Source organism: Rana temporaria, chromosome 11, assembly GCF_905171775.1.
Source record: "Rana temporaria chromosome 11, aRanTem1.1, whole genome shotgun sequence".
Lineage (NCBI taxonomy): Eukaryota > Metazoa > Chordata > Amphibia > Anura > Ranidae > Rana > Rana temporaria.
In genome coordinates, this window is record NC_053499.1 from 2,840,225 (window position 1) to 2,863,160 (window position 22,936).

Below are 22,936 nucleotides of genomic sequence, written 5' to 3' on the forward strand. Positions count from 1 at the left end.
CTTGGCAGAGCCAATCAACTCTTTAGCTGACTGTTATGATGACATTTCGGCACTGCGCTTCCACCAGCTGCAGGTAGAGCCACACAGGAGTTGTGCTGCCCCCCCCCTCCCCCTTTCCTGGCACCCACCCTCATTTCACTTTCTGACCCCCCCACTTTGCAGCTTTGATCCCCCCCAACACCGCTGGCTCTCCTCCTCTCCCTCCTCCTGGTTTCACTGCAGGGGGGATCAGCTACAGTATGTGCCCCCCCTTTCCCACCACTCTAATTACTGCTACCCCCCTTTTCCTGGCACATGCCCTCATTTGACCTTCTGACCCCCCCCCCCACTTTGCAGCTTTTATCCCCCCCTTGTTTGGATCCCTGATATTTGACCAAACACCCCCCCCCCCCCCCCCGCAAACAGGGCTATTGTTAGGCTCCATTCACACCTGAACGCGGCGTATTGTACTGCGATTTGCCGTGACAAATTGCAGCGTTTTGTCCCGCGATTTTCGCTAGAGGGGTGATTTACACATTGTCGGCTACGGCCGAACGCCGAAGCCGCCTGAAAAAAAGGGTCAGGGACTTGTTTTAAGCTTTAGGTGTATAGCGTTTCGGCGTTCGGCGTGGAAATGTGAACCATCTCCATAGCTGACAATGTTAAATCACCCCTCCAGCGTATGTCAGGCTGCAATAGCGTCGGGCGTCAAAACGCCTAGGTGTGAATGGAGCCTAAATGTAAAATAAATGAATAGATACAATTCTAAAAACTGTGGAAGGGAAACAATTATTAAAAAAAAAGAAAGAATGAAGGGTGTGTAAACACTTGCGTTGGTCTCTGAAGAGTGATCGGCATTCAGATGACTCTTCAGAGAGCATTTGACAGGTGATAAGGCGGTATGGCATCGCCTCCTCATCGACCTCCTTTAACCCCTTCGCCCCGGCACTAGCATGCAGTAGCTGCAGGGTGCTAGCAGAGCAGCGACATTCACTTGAATGGGTCGCATTCGACCGGGGGAGGGGAGGGGGGCAAAGAACTCCCTGAGGATCTGAAAAGAAGAATTGTGTCTCTACATAAAGATGGCGAGGCCAGTGATGGGGAATCTTGGCACCCCAGATGTTTTGGAACTACCGCATTTATTGGGGTATAGCGCGCTCCCGCGTATAGCGCGCATCCCTAAAGTTGCCCCGAAATTCCTGTGAAAAAAAGATTTTTGTACTTACAGTTTGGTGTCTTGCACGGCGTCCATCGTCGGGTCCGGCGTCTGTCTGCGGCTTCGGGTGTCCTCTTCGTCGGGTCCGGCGTCCTTCTGCGGCGTCCTCCTCGCTCGTTTCCCGCGCCGAGTTTGAATACTGCGCCGGCATATACCGAGCGCAGTACACTCGTGTCCTGGTCAACTACACTGCAGAGTGCCTGAGCATCATGGGAAATGTAGTTCCAAAACATCTGGGATGCCAAAATTCTCCATCGCTGGCCGAGGATATAAGAAGATCGCGAAGACCCTGAAACTGAGCTGCAGCACGGGGGCCAAGACCATCCAGCGGTATAACAGGATGGGTTCCCCTCCCCCCGCCTCGCCCTGGTCCACCAAAGAATGTGAGGTCACGTGATCAGCGTCATATCCAGAGGTTGTCTTTGGGAAATAGACATATGAGTGCTGCCAGCATTGCTGCAGAGGTTGAAGGGGTGGGGGAGGGGTCAGCCTGTCAGTGCTCAGACCATATGCCGCACACTGCATCAAATTGGTCTGCATGGCTGTCGTCCCAGAAGGAAGCCTCTTCTAAAGATGATGCACAAGAAAGAGCCGCAAACAGTTTACTGAAGACAAGCAGACTAAGGACATGGATTCCTGGAACCGCGTCCTGTGGTCTGATGAGACCAAGATAAACGTATTTGGTGTCAGATGGTGTCAGGCGTGTGTGGGGGAGGGGCCAGGTGAGGAGGACAAAGACAAGTGTGTCTTGCCTACAGTCAGGCATGGTGGGGGGAGGGTCATGGTCTGGGGCTGCATGAGAGCTGCCGACACTGGGGGGGATACAGATCATTGAGGGGATCATGAATGCCAACATGTACTGCGACATACTGAAGCAGAGCATGATCCCCTCCCTTCAGAGACTGGACCGCAGGGTAGTATTCCAACATGATAACCACCCCAAACACACCTCCAAGACCACCACTGCCTTGCTAAAGGAGCTGAGGGTAAAGGTGATGGACTGGCCAAGCATGTCTCCAGACCTAAACCCTATTGATCATCTGTGGGGTCCTCAAACGGAAGGTGGAGGAGCGCAAGGTCTCCAACATCCACCAGCTCTGTGATGTCGTCATGGGGGAGGGGAAGAGGACTCCGGTGCCAACCTGTGAAGCTCTGGTGACCTCCATGCCCAAGAGGGTTAAGGCCGTGCTGGAAAATAATGGCGGCCACACAAAATATTGACACTTTGGGCCCAATTTGGACATTTTCACTGAGGGGTGTACTCACTTTTGTGAGATACTGTGTTTATTTGTTTTCACTTTAGCATTTTTTTATTTAACACTTTTTTTTTGGACTTTATTTAAATGCGTTGTCCATTTAGAATACAATATTTACATTTTAAACATAAATTTTGGTACAAACACGTCCTGAATTTTAGGTTTTTGGGGATTTTCACTTTGGTGCTCCTCTAATAATACAAATAATATTAACAATGGTCTATGGGGGGGCAGATCTGGATCTCTATTGGGGGGTTTTGGTACTCTGGGACTTGTAGTCCCCCCAGGGTCTCATTGTTTACATTTTCCAGTCTCAGCTCTTATTATTATACACATCTCTAGCAGTCGCCACTGTGATGACGGAGCCGTTTCCCACTTCCGTCTCCTCTTCCGGGTCCATGTTGTGTTGGTCTCCTCCATAGAGCTCTGTGTAGTTTGGTCTCCGGGAAAATGGCATCTTCTTCTAGTGTTATAGGTGGAAAGAGGAGACACTGTCAGGGAAGGACCCCGCCCCTCCCGTATAGGAACACGTGCTGTTGTGACTGGCCGGAGAGCCCCTCCCCCGCACTGCCCCGATCTGTGTGGTGGAAGAAGGAGGAAGATGGGGATGTGTCTGCCGTGTTTGGGGGGAGCTGCCGAGGATGTGATAGAGACTCCGGACCCGGTGAGAGCTCAGAGGGGGTGTCAGGGGGTTGGAGTGTTGAGTGAGATGTGTATTGGGCGGTGTCAGGGGGGGGATGTGAGGGAGAGTGGGTGCAGGGGGGTGTCAGGGGATGAGGGAGGGTGAGTGTCAGGGGATGAGGGCGGATGCAGGGGGGTGTCAGGGGATGAGGGCGGATGCAGGGGGGTGTCAGGGGATGAGGGAGGGGGGGTGTCAGGGGATGAGGGAGGGTGAGTGTCAGGGGATGAGGGCGGATGCAGGGGGGTGTCAGGGGATGAGGGAGGGGGGGTGATGAGGGTGGGTGCAAGGGGGTGTAAGGGGATGAGGGAGGGTGGGTGTCAGGGGGGTGGCAGGGGATGAGGGAGGGGGGTGTCAGGGGGTGGGTGTAGTGGGTTGATTGGGAAGGGTGGGTGCAGGGGTGTGTCAGGGGATGGGGAGGGTGGATGCAGGGGGGTGTCAGGGGATGAGGGTGGGTGCAGGGGGGTGTCAGGGGATGAGGGTGGGTGCAGGGGGGTGTCAGGGGATGTGGTTGTAGTGTGGTGATGGGGATGAGGGTGGGTGCAGGGGGGTGGCAGGGGATGAGGGAGGGGGGTGTCAGGGGGTGGGTGTAGTGGGTTGATTGGGAAGGGTGGGTGCAGGGGGGTGTCAGGGGATGAGGGTGGGTGCAGGGGGTGTCAGGGGATGAGGGAGGGGGGTGTCATGGGGTGGGTGTAGTGGGTTGATTGGGAAGGGTGGGTGCAGGGGTGTGTCAGGGGATGGGGAGGGAGGGTGCAGGGGGGTGTCAGGGGATGAGGGTGGGTGCAGGGGGGTGTCAGGGGATGTGGTTGTAGTGTGGTGATGGGGATGAGGGTGGGTGCAGGGGGGTGGCAGGGGATGAGGGAGGGGGGTGTCAGGGGGTGGGTGTAGTGGGTTGATTGGGAAGGGTGGGTGCAGGGGGGTGTCAGGGGATGAGGGTGGGTGCAGGGGGTGTCAGGGGATGAGGGAGGGGGGTGTCATGGGGTGGGTGTAGTGGGTTGATTGGGAAGGGTGGGTGCAGGGGTGTGTCAGGGGATGGGGAGGGAGGGTGCAGGGGGGTGTCAGGGGATGAGGGTGGGTGCAGGGGGGTGTCAGGGGATGTGGTTGTAGTGTGGTGATGGGGATGAGGGTGGGTGCAGGGGGGTGGCAGGGGATGAGGGAGAGTGGGTGCAGGGGGGGTGGCAGGGGATGAGCAAGGGCGGGTGCAGGGGGGTGTCAGGGGATGGGGAGGGAGGGTGCAGGGGGTGTCAGGTGAGGGGGGAGGGAGGGTATTACTGATGATGATGACTCGTAGCAACTGACCAGATATCACACAGTACGGGGCGGAGTAATCATGTGACGCTCCCTGTATACAGATACTAATGATGCTGTACAGAGCCCTCCCCCTTCCTCCTCTTAGATGGTGCCCCCGACCCCCCCCCCCCATGCTCTCTGCTCTCCCTTCCTTCAGGTGCCCCCCACCCCCCCTGTGTGTGCGCGCTCCCGAGCCGGGCTGTGTGCCTCCATAGACACACACCCTTTGGTGTCCAGGATGTCTCGGTGCCGCCCATAGATGGATGGGGGAGGTACCTGTATCTGTATTGACAATAATTTAATAATAAAATCCGTACTTGTATTATTATTATTATTATTCTTTTTAATATTATTAGCAATCATAATAATAATACTAAAAGTAAGGATTTTATTGTTAATAAAGAACTAATCATTTGTATCGCTCAGATGAACATTTTGTTTATTAATTTTTGATTGCTGATATTGATTAATTTTGCCAATATTTAATATTTATTGCTAATATTATTACTTTTATTCCTTTTCTTTTCTTTTTTTCTTCTCCTGGAATTGCATGCGACTAAAAACACATATATTGCTTTTTCTCAAGTCGTCTTCCAGGACGGCCCCCCTGAGATTGATCCCAACTGACAAGAAAGAGGTCAATAAGCTCCACCCCCTTCCTGTGCTCCTCAGTTTTTAATTTGTGTCAAATCCCCCCCCCCCCTACTCATAGCGAAACAATTTCTTTTTCTTAGACCGAGGGCTGGAGGTCTCCCCCCTGGAAGAAGGGAAGCTTCTGGGTCTGGTAGGGCTTGCCATTCCCGGGAGGGGGCGGGGTGAAGGGGGGGCAGCAGCCCCCCCCCCCTTCGAGTACTGAAGGACCCTTGGCACGGTGGGGGTATCCAAAACTTCAGGGACCAAGTTTCCTGCTCTTTCCTCACCTGACGGGGGTTTTCAGTTTGCAGGAGGCTGGCAGTCGGATCTCCCTTGGGGGAACGCTGTGCCCGGCTGGCCCCGACTCCTGTGGCCCCATGGTGTGTGGTTTGTAAGGGATCGGTGAGAAGCCCCTATGGCTGGATAAGGAGAGGAGGTGATCGACATCTTTACCAGAAAGGGAGATAACACGGCTCCCCACCCCCCCATGCTGGAAATCACATCGGTGCAGTTACGGTCACTGAGGCTTCAAGAAAATGACGGCATTGTGTCTGACACTCCGGAGCGGAGGCCAGAGTAGCGGCGGTGTCTGGCACTCGGGAGCGGAGGCAGGACTGGCGGCGGTGTCTGGCACTCGGGAGCGGAGGCCAGACTGGCGGCGGTGTCTGGCACTCGGGAGCGGACTGGCGGCGGTGTCTGACACTCGGGAGCGGGGACCCGGACTGGCGGCGGTGTCTCGCACTCGGGTGCGGGGGCACGGACTGGCGGCGGTGTCTCGCACTCGGGTGCGGGGGCCCGGACTGGCGGCGGTGTCTCGAAAGCGGGGGCCCAGACTGGCAGCGGTGTCTCGCACTCGGGAGCTGGGGCCCGGACTGGGAGCGGTGTTTGGCACTTGGGAGCGGAGGCCAGACTGGCGGCAGTGTCTGGCACTCGGGAGCGGACTGGGGGCGGTGTCTGGCACTTGGGAGCGGAGGCCTTGGCTGGCGGCGGTGTCTGGCACTCGAGAGCGGAGGCCGGACTGGCGGCGGTGTCTGACACTCGGGAGCGGACTGGGTGCGGTGTCTGGCACTCGAGAGCGGAGGCCGGACTGGCGGCGGTGTCTGACACTCGGGAGCGGACTGGGTGCGGTGTCTGGCACTCGGGAGCGGAGGCCGGACTGGCGGCGGAGAAGGCGTCCACATCCTGCTCTCCCTAGAGACATCAGGCACAAGGCTCGCAGGGAAGCATCGTGCGCTGGTATGGAGCGAGAGGAGGGGCCCATAGCGGCCACAGCAATGGAGGAGACCACAGGGGGGGGGGGGTCTACCAAGCTGGCAGGGGTAAGGGGAGCCCCAGGACCTTTACCCTTACAGGGTACAGCAGATGGGGAGGTTGGTACTAATTGCTGTAAGTCTTTTAGGTCTACTGGTGACCCAGGGAGTAGAAAAGTCCTACATGTTGTTGTCCCGCCCCAAGGTAGGCCTGAGCTACTCGCTCTTCTCTCAGGATGCCGTCCTGGAAGACGACTTGAGAAAATGACCCGTTACACTTGCCGGTAACGGGGATTCCAGGAAGACTTCCAGGACGGCAGGTCTCCTTCCCACCCGTCTTTAGATTCGTGGTGTAAGAACATTGAGGAGTTTCACTCTCCGGTGTAGTGTCAGTCTGTTGCCTATCGTAGAATGCTGCGGAAGTCACGTGGCGGCCAACTGCGCATGCGCTATGCGTTCCAAACGCAAGTGCGATGCGTTCCAATAGATTTACGACAGTACACACCAGCGAACCCGGCATTCAGGGCGACGTGGATTTAGAGGAAAGTGGCCAGTCGGCCTCACGTCCTCGCTCCGCTCGCTCGGCCTCCTGGCTCTTTTTTTTAACATCCTCCAATCCACAGGGATGTTAAGGAAAGAGCCTGGATGCCGACCGAGGTTTCACTGGTGTGTACTGCCGTGAATCCATTGGAACGCATCGCGCATGCGCAGTTGGCCGCCACGTGACTTCCGGAGCATTCTACGATAGGCAGCAGAATGTGACAATACACGGGCACTGGTTTGGGTCTTCTCACAACTGAGGAGCACAGGAAGGGGCGGGGTTTTGACCTCCTTTCTTGATTGTGTTTCCTGTCAGGTGGGACCAATCATCTCTCGGGGGCCTGTCCTGGAAGACTTCCCGGAAACACCGTTACCGGTAAGTGTCACTGGTTGTTTTTTTCTTAAGCCTCATACACACAATCGGATTTTTCCGCGGACAAATCGTAGGACTTTTGTCCGAAGGGGGTTGGCCAGGAACTTGTCTTGCATACAAACGGCAAATAATTGTCGGCCAACGAACACGAAACCAAGTGGGGTTTTTTTCAGCTCTTTAGCGCCACCCTTTGGGCAACTTCTGCTAATGTGTTATGGTGAGCATTGCTTCTGAGCATGCGTGTTTGTACATTGGAGTTTATAGGCAATGAGGGGATTTAAAAAAAGACCCTATTACACTGTGACCTCCCCCCCCCCCCCATAGTATGGAGCTGTGCCCATACGTTATACAATTTTCCTTTTAAAGTGTAAATAAACCCCCCTATCGTTTTCCGCCAAGGAAGCCGCCATCTTTGCTTCTGTTTAACCACTTGCTGCCCGCCATATAGCAAAATGACGTTGGCAAATTGGTTCTGTTCTCCTAAACCGGACGTCATGTGACGGGGGCGCGCAGCGATCGGTGGTCCGGGGTGTCAGTCTGACACACTGCAACTCCGGTCTAGGTAGAGAGTCTCAGATGGAGACTCTTTACCACGTGATCAGCGGCGTCCAATCACAGCTGATCATGATGTAACCGGGAAGAGCCGTTGATCGGCTTTTTCTCAGACACGAGTAGAGGAGAGCCAATCAGCTGCTCTTCTGAAAAGGGGGGTCTGTGCTGATTGTTTATCAGTGATGCCCCCCCTCGGGTCTCGCCCAGGACCACCAGGATGGCCATCCACACTGGACCACCAGGTATGCCCCCCCCCCCCCCTAGACCAGCAGGGAAATGCCAATCTGGGTCCTGGCAGCTGCCAATCAGTGCCCACTAACAATGCCTACCACTGCCATGTGCCACCAGGGATGCCCATCAGTGCCACGTATCAATGCCCATCAGTGCCACCCATAAGTACCCTTGAGTGACCACCAGTGCCGCCTATCAGTGCCACCCATAAGTACCCACCAGGGAAATGCCAATCAGTGCCCACTCACAATGCCTACCACTGCCAGTGCCGCCCATGAGTGCCCACCAGTGCCGCCCATGAGTGCCCACCAGTGCCGCCTATCAGTGCCCATCGTCTGTGCCACCTCATTGGTGTCGCCTTATCAGTGCCCATCAGTTAAAGAGAAAACATAATTATTTACAAAATTTTATAACAGAAACAAACGAAAAACTTAATTTTATTTTTTTTAAATTTTCGGTCTTTTTTTATTTTATTTTTTCTGTTTAGCAAAAAATAAAAACCGCAGAGGTGATCAAATACCACTAAAAGAAATTTCTATTCGTGGGAAAAATGATACAATTTGTGTTTGGATACAGTGTTGTATGACCGCGCAACTGTCATTTAGGCTGCATTCACACCTAGGCGATAAGTAACACCGCGTGCGCGGCATATTTTGCCGCGATTCGTTTAACTTTTTTTTTATCAAATCATTTCCATTGCTGTCTATGGCCGAACGCCAATGCCGTCTGGGAAAAAAAGGGTCTGGGACTTGATTTCAGGCGGCAGGCGTTTCGGCGTGAGATGTGAACCATCTCATAGACAGCAATGGAAATTCGCCCCTCCAGCGTATCGAGCGTCGGGCGTTTTGTCGCCAAGGTGTGAATGGAGCCTTAAACAGCGGCAGCGTAGAAAGCTGAAAATTGGCCTGGGCAGGAAGGGGGTGGTGAGTGCCCCCCCGGTATTGAAGTGGTTAAACCATGCTCCATTGGTACTGAGGGCCCAATGTGTGGCAAGAAAATACCCCCCCCCCCATTACACCCCCCACCCCCAGTCTGAACCGGTGATACAAGGTGTGTGTGTCGTCCCCGGGCTCGCTGAGTCAGCCGATTAGAAAGCCCCTCCCCCTCGCTGAGCCGCCGGGTCCTGTTGCTAAGCTGCGAGCCGCCCGTCTATCGGAGTCACTGAAACCCTCCATTGTATTGCTGACGGCAGCTGCTGTGTGATTACTGAGGATTACAGTGTGAGCCGACTACCGGAGAACTACAAATCCCAGCATGCACTGACTACCGGAGAACTACCAATCCCAGCATGCACGGACTACCGGAGAACTACCAATCCCAGCATGCACGGACTACCGGAGAACTACAAATCCCAGCATGCACGGACTACCGGAGAACTACCAATCCCAGCATGCACTGACTACAGGAGAACTACCAATCCCAGCATGCACTGACTACAGGAGAACTACCAATCCCAGCATGCACTGACTACAGGAGAACTACCAATCCCAGCATGCACGGACTACAGGAGAACTACCAATCCCAGCATGCACTGACTACAGGAGAACTACCAATCCCAGCATGCACTGACTACAGGAGAACTACCAATCCCAGCATGCACTGACTACCGGAGAACTACCAATCCCAGCATGCACGGACTACCGGAGAACTACCAATCCCAGCATGCACTGACTACCGGAGAACTACCAATCCCAGCATGCACTGACTGCCGGAGAACTACCAATACCAGCATGCACGGACTACCGGAGAACTACAAATCCCAGCATGCACTGACTACCGGAGAACTATACGCCCGATAAATACAGCACTTATTTACAGAATTTTATAACAAAAAATATATATAATTTTTTTTTTCCTCAGTTTAGGCCGATACGTATTCTTCTACATATTCTTGGTAAAAAAATCGCAATAAGCGTTTATCGGTTGGTTTGCGCAAAATTTATAGCGTTTACAAAATAGGGGATAGTTTTATTGCATTTTTATTTTTTTTACTACTAATGGCGGCGATCAGCGATTTTTTTCGTGACTGCGACATTATGGCGGACACTTCGGACAATTTTGACACATTTTTGGGACCATTGTCATTTTCACAGCAAAAAATGCATTTAAATTGCATTGTTTATTGTGAAAATGACAGTTGCAGTTTGGGAGTTAAACACAGGGGGCGCTGTAACATTTAGTGTTCACTTAGTGTGTGTTTACAACTGTAGGGGGGTGTGGCTGTAGGAATGACGTCATCGATCGAGTCTCCCTATAAAAGGGATCACTCGATCGATGCGCCGCCACAGTGAAGCACGGGGAAGCCGTGTTTACATACGGCTCTCCCCGTTCTCCAGCTCCGGGGAGCGATCGCGACAGGGCGGCTACAAACGAATAGCCGCGCCGTCGTCCCGGATCGCTCCCCGCGGGAATCCGACCGCCGCATGTACCGGGGGGGGTCCTGATCGGACCCCCCACCCACGTCAAGCAGAGGACGTACAGGTACGCCAATGTGCCTGTACGTGCCATTCTGCTGAGGAGGTCGGCAAGTGGATAAATATGGTGCAAGTTTGGGGGGAGGGGTCAGGTGGTTAAATATGGCGGATGTGTGGGGGGAGGGGTCATGTGATTAAATATGTGGGGTGGGAGGGGTCAGGTGGTTAAATATGGCGGATGTGGGGGAAGGGTTCAGGTGTGGATGTGGGGGGAGGGGGTCAGGTGTGGATGTGGGGGGAGGGGGTCAGGTGTGGCTGTGGGGGGAGGGGTCAGGTTGTTATATATGGCGGATGTGGGGGGGGGGGGTCAGGTGTGGATGTGGGGGGAGGGGTCAGGTGTGGATGTGGGGGGAGGGGTCAGGTGGTTAAATATGGCGGATGTGGGGGGAGGGGTCAGGTGTGGATGTGGGGGGAGGGGTCAGGTTGTTATATATGGCGGATGTGGGGGGAGGGGTCAGGTGTGGATGTGGGGGGAGGGGTCAGGTTGTTATATATGGTGGATGTGGGGGGAGGGGTCAGGTGTGGATGTGGGGGGAGGGGGTCAGGTGTGGATGTGGGGGGAGGGGGTCAGGTGTGGATGTGGGGGGAGGGGTCAGGTGTGGATGTGGGGGGAGGGGTCAGATGTGGGGGGAGGGGGTCAGGTGTGGATGTGGGGGGAGGGGTCAGGTGTGGATGTGGGGGGAGGGGGTCAGGTGTGGATGTGGGGGGAGGGGGTCAGGTGTGGATGTGGGGGGAGGGGTCAGGTGTGGATGTGGGGGGAGGGGTCAGGTTGTTATATATGGTGGATGTGGGGGGAGGGGTCAGGTGTGGATGTGGGGGGAGGGGTCAGGTGTGGATGTGGGGGGAGGGGTCAGGTGTGGATGTGGGGGGAGGGGGTCAGGTGTGGATGTGGGGGGAGGGGTCAGGTTGTTATATATGGCAGATGTGGGGGGAGGGGTCAGGTGTGGATGTGGGGGGAGGGGTCAGGTGTGGCTGTGGGGGGAGGGGTCAGGTGTGGATGTGGGGGGAGGGGTCAGGTGTGGATGTGGGGGGAGGGGTCAGGTGTGGATGTGGGGGGAGGGGTCAGGTGTGGATGTGGGGGGAGGGGTCAGGTTGTTATATATGGCGGATGTGGGAGGCGGCCTCTGATGGTATTTGTGTTTCCTCCCCAGGAGTTGAAGAGGAGACAGCTGGCGGAGGCGGCAGAGAAAAGACAGATGGAGGTGAGATTTGGTCGGCCTTCCCCAGGATTTCCAGGAACGTTCAAATGATGGCAACTTTATTGACAAACAATCAGGAACGGGGCTCTTTGCTTGTTTGTCTCTGATAATAAAGTTGCCGGTGTTTTGAAGTTTCCTGGAGTACACGTGTGTGTGTGTGGGGGGGGGGGGTTGCGGGGAAAGACCCTGATGTGAGGGGAGGGGTAAGTGAGATCAGATTGGGACGTGTGTGTGTGTGGGGGGGGGGGGGGTTGCGGGGAAAGACCCTGATGTAAGGGAGGGGTAAGTGAGATCAGATTGGGACGTGTGTGTGCGAAGATCTATGAATGACTTGCCTCCTCTGTGATTTCAGACGGTGAATCGGGGAATTAAGAACCCGACCTCTGTGGAGCAGAAGAAGAGGAAGAAAGAGGAAGTGGAGAAGATGACGACTGAGGCCGCGCCCCCCGGTGGTGGAGGAGGAGGAGGATTGCGGGTAGGTGGAACAATGGAGGCCGGACTGGTAAAGAACTCCCAGCCAGCCGCTAAAACCTGAATGTGAAATCTAGAAAGTGCTATAAATTCTCCGGATCCCACTGCAGGCCCCCCAACAAGCAATGCGGGGCCCCCCAACAAGCAATGCGGGGCCCCCCAACAAGCAATGCGGGGCCCCCCAACAAGCAATGCGGGGCCCCCCAACAAGCAATGCGGGGCCCTCCCAACAAGCAATGCGGGGCCCCCCCAACAAGCAATGCGGGGCCCCCCCCAACAAGCAATGCGGGGCCCCCCCCAACAAGCAATGCGGGGCCCCCCCAACAAGCAATGCGGGGCCCCCCAACAAGCAATGCGGGGCCCCCCAACAAGCAATGCGGGGCCCCCCAACAAGCAATGCGGGGCCCCCCAACAAGCAATGCGGGGCCCCCCAACAAGCAATGCGGGGCCCTTCCGTCTATTTCTAGTCTGGCTGGAATGTGTTGTATAACACTGAGGGGGGGGATCCTTCCAGATTGGATGGGATACACGCCCCGTGTGTGGTGTAAACACTCCGTACTTCTATGTGCTTCTAATTCCGGCTCTGATCACTTGCAGGGTGTGAAATAATTGCAGCTGTACTTGTATTGGCTGAGCAATGCTGACCTAAGGAATGGGAGATTTTATCTGTGAAATACTCTGCTGGAGGACTCTGCTCCTTCCTCTGTCTAACTTTTACTCTCCTAAAATATCGGGGAAGTTCCCAGCGTGAGGACCTCACGTTTGCAGCCCCACCCTACGCGTTACGTCCTTAGGACTGCATCATATAGGGTCTGCATGAGGATTGGGGGTCTGCTCCTTCCTCTATAACTCTCCTCTCCTGAAATACTCTGCTGGAGGACTCTGCTCCTTCCTCCAGAACTCTCCTCTCCTGATATACTCTGCTGGAGGACTCTGCTCCTTCCTCTATAACTCTCCTCTCCTGATATACTCTGCTGGAGGACTCTGCTCCTTCCTCTATAACTCTCCTCTCCAGAAATACTCTGCTGGAGGACTCTGCTCCTTCCTCTATAACTCTCCTGAAATACTCTGCTCTGCTGGAGGACTCTGCTTCTTCCTCTATAACTCTCCTCTCCAGAAATACTCTGCTGGAGGACTCTGCTCCTTCCTCTATAACTCTCCTGAAATACTCTGCTCTGCTGGAGGACTCTGCTTCTTCCTCTATAACTCTCCTCTCCTGAAATACTCTGCACTGCTGGATGACTCTGCTCCTTCCTCTATAACTCTCCTCTCCAGAAATACTCTGCTGGAGAACTCTGCTCCTTCCTCTATAACTCTCCTCTCCTGAAATACTCTGCTGGAGGACTCTGCTCCTTCCTCTATAACTCTCCTCTCCTGATATACTCTGCTGGAGGACTGTGCTCCTTCCTCTATAACTCTCCTCTCCTGAAATACTCTGCACTGCTGGAGGACTCTGCTCCTTCCTCTATAACTCTCCTCTCCTGATATACTCTGCATCAGGGTTTGACAAAATCTGGGCGCCTGGTCGCAATTGCGACTAGAATTGGCAACCTGGTGCCCGGGGAAGCTTGGGCCTGCAGAAGGCCGCAAAGCCGCACCCTCAGTTACCGACCGGCGCAGCCCGATGCGATCGCGCGGCAGGGGGAGGTGGGGGCGCATGGAAACCCATCCTGGGTCTCCGTGCACTCCCGCGCCGGCCGGTAATTGAGGCCGTAGCTTTGCGGCCTTCTACAGGCCTAAGCTTCCTTCTGTGCTCTGGCGCCTTCTTGAGGTGGCCGTTGGCATGACAAGTAAACCAGCAATTCTAATGGAGCTTCCCATGTGTTTTCACTGCCATTTCCTTCCCTCTGATTAGAATAAAATATATATATAATGTTTGGGGGCTCTAACACCCTAGAGAATAAAATGGTGGTTGTAAAATACTTTCTGTCACATCGTATTTGCTCAGCGGTCTTACAAGCGTACTTTTTTTGGGGGAAAAAAATCTTTTTTGAAATAAAAAAAATAAGACAACAGTAAAGTTAGCCACATTTTTTTTTATATTGTGAAAGATAATGTTACGCCGAGTAAATTGATACCCATCATGTCGCGCTTCAAAATTGCGCCCGCTCGTAGAATGGCGACAAACTTTTACCCTTTAAAATCTCCATAGGTGACGTTTAAAAAAAACTCTACAGGTTGCATGTTTTGAGTTAGAGGAGTTCTAGGGTTAAAATTATTGCTCTCACTCTAACCATCGCGGCGACACCTCACATGTGTGGTTTGAACACCGTTTTCATATGCGGCCGCTGCTCACGTATGTGTTCGCTTCTGCGCGCGATGGGGCGCGTTTTCTGGCTCCTAACTTTTTTAGCTGGATCCTAGATTCCAAGCAAATTTGTCAAACCCTGCTCTGCACTGCTGGAGGACTCTGCTCCTTGCTCTATAACTCTCCTCTCCTGAAATACTCTGCTCTGCCGGAGGACTCTGCTCCTTCCTCTATAACTCTCCTCTCCTGAAATACTCTGCTCTGCTGGAGGACTCTGCTCCTTCCTCTATAACTCTCCTCTCCTGAAATTCTCTGCTGGAGGACTCTGCTCCTTCCTCTATAACTCTCCTCTCCTGATATACTCTGCTGGAGGACTCTGCTCCTTCCTCTATAACTAGGGTTGTCCCGATACCACTTTTTTAGGACCGAGTACAAGTACCGATACTTTTTTTCAAGTAGTCGCCGATACCGAATACCGATACTTTTTTAAAATGTGTCCCCAAATGCAGCCATGTCCCCCCACAAATGCAGCCATGTCCCCCCACAAATGCAGCCATGTCCCCCCATATGCAGCCATGTCCCTCTAGCCATGTCCCTCACATATGCAGCCATGTCCCTCACATATGCAGCAATGTCCCTCTAGCCATGTCCCTCACATATGCAGCAATGTCCCTCTAGCCATGTCCCTCACATATGCAGCAATGTCCCTCTAGCCATGTCCCTCGATGCGGCGGCGGGGGGGGGAAAGGGGGGGTAAAGTATTCTATTTAGGTATCGGGGGTATTTGCGCGAGTACGAGTACTCCCGCAAATACTCGGTATCGGTCCCGATACCGATACTGGTATCGGTATCTGAACAACCCTATCTATAACTCTCCTCTCCTGATATAGAGGAAGGAGCAGAGTCCTCCAGCAGAGTATATCAGGAGAGGAGAGTTATAGAGGAAGGAGCAGAGTCCTCCAGCAGAGTATAACTCTCCTCTCCTGATATACTCTGCTGGAGGACTCTGCTCCTTCCTCTATAACTCTCCTCTCCTGATATTCTCTGCTGGAGGACTCTGCTCCTTCCTCTATAACTCTCCTCTCCAGAAATACTCTGCTGGAGGACTCTGCTCCTTCCTCTATAACTCTCCTCTCCAGAAATACTCTGCTGGAGGACTCTGCTCCTTCCTCTATAACTCTCCTGAAATACTCTGCTCTGCTGGAGGACTCTGCTTCTTCCTCTATAACTCTCCTCTCCTGAAATACTCTGCACTGCTGGATGACTCTGCTCCTTCCTCTATAACTCTCCTCTCCTGAAATACTCTGCTGGAGGACTCTGCTCCTTCCTCTATAACTCTCCTCTCCTGAAATACTCTGCACTGCTGGTGATTTCAGGATTTTACATCTTTATAAATGGCTCTGTTCCTTTTTTTTTAATCATGCATTTCCTGCTGCAGACACAAGGTGGCGGCGGAGATCCTCCTGTCTAGATTGATGGGATTACTTTCCCAAATCCTCGGAGTGAAGCAGAAGACAGGCAGCAGGAAAGCTGCGACACGTTCCGTGAGACGAATGACCTTTCCTCACGCCTTCCATCTGGCGGAGAGGAGCTTGTCGGACGGATTTAGCGGGCCGCGTTCTTTGGCGACGCAGCCATTATCTTAATGCAGCTCTGCTCACCTTCCCCCCCCCCCAGCCGATTCGGCTTCCTTGTTAGAATGTTATTAGGCAGACACTTCACACGGATCCTCCTCCCCAATCTCCCCACCCGTCATGTACAGCCTACGGAGACCGGGAGTTGTAGTACTCTGTGGAGACTTTAGGGGGCAGTGTTTTGTAGTCGCATGTCCTGGCAGAGGACCCCCAACCTTTTTTCACAGATATTAGAAGAAAAATATATATAATTGTGAAATGTTCTCTTTCTCTTCCGTTCATGGACGAACACAGCAGCAATTGACCTTAGGGTATTATCCTTCCTTTTAGGAGATTGACTAGGCAGAAAAACAGCATGTCAAGTGTTAAAACACTCCACACAGTACAGTACCTCCCAGGGGGCGGATCCCCCGGGTACATCCCTCTCTCTGCATCATGCAGCCTCAGTTTTTTTTCTGCCTAGCAAAAGGAGAAGACATGGCTCTTCTGGGCCCATGTGCTCTGGAGATTTTTTGCGATTTTTCTCGCTTTCCTTTTATTTTTTTCCAGCATTTTTGGATCCTGGGCGGCTCAATCGGAAAGGTGTCACGGTTCGTGGCCAGGTCAAGAGACCTGTGGGCGGACGCGTCGGTGGCGCCATGGGGTCACTATCGCCTAATCTACGCCTTCCCTCCTCTGAAGCTTCTTCCTCGCCTGCTGCGCAGAGTGGAAGCCGAGGGGATACCAACAATCCTGATCGCTCCGGATTGGCCGCGCCGTCCCTGGTACGCGGATCTGGTGGCAGACGTCCCCTGGTGTCTACCCCTGAGAGAAGACCTTCTGTCGCAGGGTCCGATCTTCCACCCTGCTTTACAGTTGTTGGCTTTAACGGCGTGGCTGTTGAGAGCCAGGTGCTGAAGGATCGAGGTCTGTCGGGATCGGTGGTTTCTACCATGCTACGAGCACGGAAGGCTACTTTACGGAGGATTTACCATCGTACGTGGAAGGCCTACATCTCCATGTGTGAAGAAATGAAGTGGCACCGCCGTACATACGTGATGTCCCGAATTCTGCTGTTCTTACAGCGTAGGGTGGATCAGGCTCTCGCCTTAAGTACGGTTAAGAGTCAGATTTCGGCTCTCTGCCCGTTGAATAGAACTAAGTGAGTAAATTATGGATTCTGTTGTTTTTCTCCCACCTTTCTCTGTGTGTTTTTATGAAAATGCTCAATGTGTACCAGCTACCAAAGTTTTGTAAAATGATGTACCGGGCGATGTTCGCCTAGGATGTGTGTTTGTTGTACTGTCTGTTTTGTATGTACAAAAATTTCAAAATAAAAATGTACCTTTAAAAAAAAAAAAGATTTCGGCTCTAGCCATTTACTTTTGGCGACCCTTGGCGGCGCACACTCTGGTGCGTACGTTTGTGCAGGGGGTCCGGCATGTGGCCCCTCCTGTGCGCCCTCCACTGCCTCCATGGGACTTGAATTTAGTCCTCTCGGTGCTTCAAGAGTCTCCGTTTGAGGACATTCGAAAAATCCCTTTATTGACTCTTTCCCAGAAGGTGGTTTTTCTGGTGGCAATTACTTTTCTGGTGGCAATTACCTCGGTCAGACGAGTATCTGAACTGGCGGCCTTGTCCTGCAAGGCTCCCTACTTGGTCATCCACAAGGATAAGGTGGTGCTGCGGCCGCAGCCGTCATTCCTTCCAAAGGTTGTTTCGGCTTTTCACATTAATGAGGACATTGTTCTTCCATCCTTGTGTCCTCGGCCGAAAAACCCGAAGGAGGCCACTTTACATTCCTTGGACGTGGTTCGGGCCCTACGGGTGTACCTGTCTACTATGGCTCAGTTTCGGAAGTCGGACTCACTGTTAGTGTCGGTGACTGGTCCTAAGAAGGGTCTGGCGGTCTCATCGGCCACCATTTCTAGGTGGATCAGACAGGTCGTGCTCCAGGCCTATGCCCTAAAGGGGCGGGCGCCCCCCTTCCCGGTTACGGCGCATTCGACCAGGGCAATTGGTGCCTCTTGGGCTTTTCGCCATCAAGCGTCTGTTTTACAGGTGTGTAAGGCAGCGACCTGGTCGTCAGTCCACACCTTCTCAAAGTTTTACAAGGTGGATGTGAGTGTGTCTTCGGATGCCTCCTTTGGCCGCAGGGTGTTACAGGCGGCTGTTTATGGTTGAAGTTCCTCCGTTGAGGAGCTCTGGTTTGTTTGGGGTGAAGTTGGTTTGCTGTGTTTTCCCGCCCCTCGATTTTTGACACTGCTTGGGGAGGTCCCTGTGAGGGGGGCGGAGATTTGTCATTGTAACAGTTTTGGAAATGACATATAAGCTGTGTGTTATAACATTAAAGTCTGTGTTGTTCAAGCAGTAAGCTGGTCTCATGTGTGGCTTTCTGGGCGATTCCAGGGATATCCCTCCTCGTGGAATATTGGGGTGATTTTCGTTATGGGAAGAAGGGAACGTTGACGGGGATATCATACCGATACCGTCACAATTGGTTGGTAGCAGTGGGATTTTTCCCTTCTATTCCCCTTCACACCCGGATTCCAAGCAGACACTGGAAGAACTACTGGAAGTTCGTGGAAGGATTGCTAGCAACAAAACCAAGCGGGTCATCATGGCAGAATCAATGGAGCTAGACCAGGAGGACGGGATTGCAGCAACGCCAGCAGTACAAGAGATGGAGACACCAGTGATTCAGGAGGAGGAATCGCCAGCCAACAAGCTAATGAGAGAGAAGCTAGCGTGGTTCGGCCCGAACCCAACACCAGATGTGGTACTGAAAGTGATGGACCTGTTAGCGAAGGAGGCTAAAGAAATAAGGGACGCAGAACTACAGTTAAAACTGGCAGCAGTCCAACAAGCAGCCGCACATTCTCCAAACAGTGAGTACAGCACAGCAGACGCAAGGAAGATTCCGTTTAGCGCTTTTAAAGCTTTTGATGAAAAGGACTGTGAGATTGATAACTTCCTGGCGGATTTTGAGCGACAATGTAACCTGCACCGAATAGCTAGAGGAGACTGGGTTGCAATATTGTCAGGCAAACTGTCAGGCAAAGCTTCTGATGCTTTCCGGACCGTGCCAGATCAGGATATCCATAGCTACGCCCGGGTTAAAGAAGTGCTCCTGGCTCGTTATGCATTAACCCCAGAGTCCCACCGACAGAAGTTCAGGGATTCACGCAAAACCACGAAAGACTCTTATGCGGAATGGGCATGCCAATTGTCCCGGTCGGCCTCTAACTGGGCTAACAGCAGCCAGGCCACCACCGCAGAGGACATTTTGCAACTAATGCTCCTGGAGCAATTTTACAATCACATCCAGACGGACGTCAAAGATTGGGTGAGAGATCGCAGGCCCATGACTCTACCAGAGGCCGCGAAGTTGGCGGATGAATATGCAGATACTCGCAAGACGAACCAGGTCACACCACAGGAACAACCTCCACCACAAACGGTGCCCTCACACCCACCAACCGCTAGATACCAACCTCCTAACAGACCGGTGACATCTAGCCCTCGCTATCATCGCCAGGAGGGCAACGAACAACGCTGCTTCCGGTGCAAACAGCTGGGTCACTTCAAGCAGAATTGCCCCATGAATGACAACACCAGGTCAAATTGGTCTCAACCTGGGTACCGCCCACCAGCAGCAGCCCATTGTGTAGACTCGGCTTGGGATCCAAAGGAGCTGGGTCAGGAAGAACCATTGGGCACCCCTTACGAAGCCCTCATGGTACAATCTGTTATTACGGACAACAGGGAACACCATTGTCAGCTGGTCATGGGCGACAGCCCTGAGCCGGAGGGGCCCTGGAGGGAGCTGGGCAGAAAGAGGCACCGCCGGCCACCCTTCAAGAAGAAGAGGTCCTGGAAGCCGTATAACAAGCTGACCTGGGAGGAGAAGAAGCGACTGGAGGAGAGGGAGTCGCAGCGGGCGTCCCAGATGCGTGCCGAGATGTTCGCCAAGGGCCCACCGGTGGCCCCTTACACCACCACCCAGTTCCTGATGATGAAGGACCACGTGGAGAGCCTGCAGGACATGAGCAAGCAGGAGCTGATCCGTGAGTACATAGAGCTGGAGGAGTGCATAAGCCGCATGGAGGAGGAGAACAACCACCTGAGGTCACAGCAGGCTGACCCCCCCAGGCTCCATGAACTGGAGATGGAGCTGGAGAAGCTCCAAGAGGAGAACCGGCGGCTGCGGAGTGAGCAGGGGGTGGCTGACCTTATGGGGCTCTGATTCCCCTCCCCCCCCCCCCCCCCCGGACTCTGAGCACCAGTGCTACAGCATTTCAACAAATATAACTTTTTCTTTTTATGAATCTCCTGGGATTGTCACTTCAGAGCCATAACCTGCCCCCTCCCATAGCGGGACACCTAGACGGCGGCGCACAGACCCATTCGCTGTCTTCACACTGACTTCTGGTGACTTTGCAGATCGCACAAAGACTTGGGGACTGACCGGCGTGTGATCTGACGACCCGGTGACATACCTGAGTCTGAAGCAGTTGCCAAGGGAGGTCAGTCATGCCAAACGGAGTTAACCTCTGACTAATAGCTCTGAACCCGTCAACCCTACTGGACCAGGGAAGGTCCAACCGGGTTTGCCGGAGCAGGGAGCAAAAGGGGGGCCATTGTGATACATTTGCCTATATGTCTCAGTTTACTGCTCCCTGCTAGCCAGGTTATTGATGTGCTAATGTCCCCTCACTATTTCTAAAGGTTAATTGATCTATTGTGTTGTGTGAAGGAGAGCTGGGTTTAAGTGGCTTGTGTTAATTATTCTGATTGCTTCATTGTGGTAATTATCTCTCTCTATGCGAGGTCGAGCGGTCTGGTTGATGTATTCAGTACAGCTAGTGCTCAGCGTCATTGATGTCATTGTCTAAAGAAAATGTGTTTCAGCATCGGCCCCGTCGTGTCTACCTACTCATCTGTATGGAAGCCCCAGTGTGAGGGGGGCGGAGATTTGTCATTGTAACAGTTTTGGAAATGACATATAAGCTGTGTGTTATAACATTAAAGTCTGTGTTGTTCAAGCAGTAAGCTGGTCTCATGTGTGGCTTTCTGGGCGATTCCAGGGATATCCCTCCTCGTGGAATATTGGGGTGATTTTCGTTATGGGAAGAACGTTGACGGGGATATCATACCGATACCGTCACAGTCCCTAAGGTCAATGCTGCTGTGTCCATCCATGAACGGAAGAGAAAATAGGATTTTTGTACTCACCGTAAAATCCATTTCTCTGAGTTCATGGACGGACACAGCACCCACCCCTCTTTTTGTTTGTACTGCTTGTTTACGAACTGAGGGCCAGATTCTCGTAGATCGGCGTATCTTTGCGCGGGCGTAACGTATCCGATTTACGTTACGCCTCCGCAACTTAGACGGGCAAGTGCTGTATTCTCAAAGCACTTGCTTCGTAAGTTGCGGCGGCGTAGCGTAAATAGGCCCGCCTAAACCCACCTAAATCAAATTTGGAACAGGGGGGCGTGTTTTATGTAAATAACTTGTGACCCGTCATGATTGATGTTTTTGACGAACGGCGCATGCAATTTCCCAGTGTGCATTGCTCCAAAGTACGCCGCAAGGACGTATTGGTTTCGACGTGAACGTAAATGATGTCCAGCCACATTCACGGACGACTTACGCAAACGACGTAAAATGTTCAAAATTCGACGCGGGAACGACGGCCATACTTAACATTGGTATGCCACATGTACGCCACCATATAGCAGGGGTAACTTTACACTGGGAAAAGCCTAACGGAAACAGCGTATCTGTACTGCGTCGGCCGGGCGTACGTTCGTGAATTCACGTATCTAGCTGATTTACATATTTCTAGGTGTAAATCAGCGTACACGCCCAGCGTAAATATGCAGTTAAGATCCGACGGCGTAACAGACTTACGCCGGTCGGATCTAATAGAAATCTATGCGTAACTGATTCTAAGAATCAGGTGCATGGATACGACCGCCCAGACTCAGAGTTACGCCGTCGTATCTGGAGATACGCCGTCGTATCTCTTTTGAAAATCTGGCCCAGAGGCATGATGCAAAGAGAGGGGTGTACCCGGGGGATCCGCCCCCATGGGCGGTGCTGTACTATGTGGAGTGTTTTAACACTTAACATGCTGTTTTTCTGCTTAGTCAATCTCCTAAAAGGGAGGATAATACCAGAAGGTCAATTGCTGCTGTGTCCGTCCATGAACTCAGAGAAATGGATTTTACGGTGAGTACAAAATCCTATTTTTGTGTGTTTGAATATAAAAAAAAAAAGGCGAGGTCTAATGCGACTTTTTATTGGTTGTCTTCCAGTGGCAGGTCGGCTAGCGATTGGACGGATCCCGGAAGACGATGTTGTTGTTGCAGAATTCCCGTTCTTGGAACAATTGTCTGGCTTTTGCTGTTTGCATATTGTGGTTCCTGGAGACAGTCGGTGACGCTGCGTTGTGGGCGGCGACGACCCCTGACCTCTGCAGCCTATCGCTTCGCAGTCCCGTATTGCTTAAATCCAAGCTGCTAACGCAAATCTCCACCCCCCGCCCATCATCATCATCACCACACCGGAGACTTCGCCTGTCCCCCAACCGGCCGTGCCAAACTTTATATAAGATGACCGGACTGATCACTGCCAGTCGTCGCCCAATTAAAAGCCCAACTGTCACCAAAACTTCTTCTTTTATTTTGGATGGAGCAGGGAAGCTGCAGAGGCCATTTTTAAGCTGTTTGTGTTTCTGTTTGGGAGATTTATCCTCACTTCCTGTTGCAGTCACACAGCAGGAAGTGAGAAGAAATCTCCCAACTTGTTCTTGTTTTGTCAAAATCATGTAAAAAAAAAAAAAAAGTGAGAGGAACCCCCACCCCATAGGGGTATAGAACAGAAAGTGACCAGATACCCCCCCCCCTCCCTCCCCCATAGGGGCA

At 53.0% G+C, this 22,936-nt stretch overlaps 1 protein-coding gene across 2 annotated transcripts; it reads left to right on the plus strand.

Annotated features, from left to right (window-relative positions):
• The first annotated feature begins 2,994 nt into the window (after window positions 1-2,994).
• On the plus strand, window positions 2,995-22,936 carry LOC120916960 (small VCP interacting protein). Of its 2 annotated transcripts, XM_040327897.1 has the most exons (5): window positions 2,995-3,115; window positions 7,160-7,219; window positions 11,625-11,675; window positions 12,025-12,147; window positions 22,328-22,936. In XM_040327897.1, exons 1-5 carry the CDS (start codon window positions 3,053-3,055, stop codon window positions 22,340-22,342), a joined length of 312 nt encoding a protein of 103 aa, XP_040183831.1. In that variant the 5' UTR covers window positions 2,995-3,052; the 3' UTR covers window positions 22,343-22,936. The 2 variants fall into 2 exon arrangements, with proteins under 2 accessions (XP_040183831.1, XP_040183832.1); XM_040327898.1 differs by lacking the exon at window positions 7,160-7,219 and having other exon boundaries at window positions 2,998-3,115.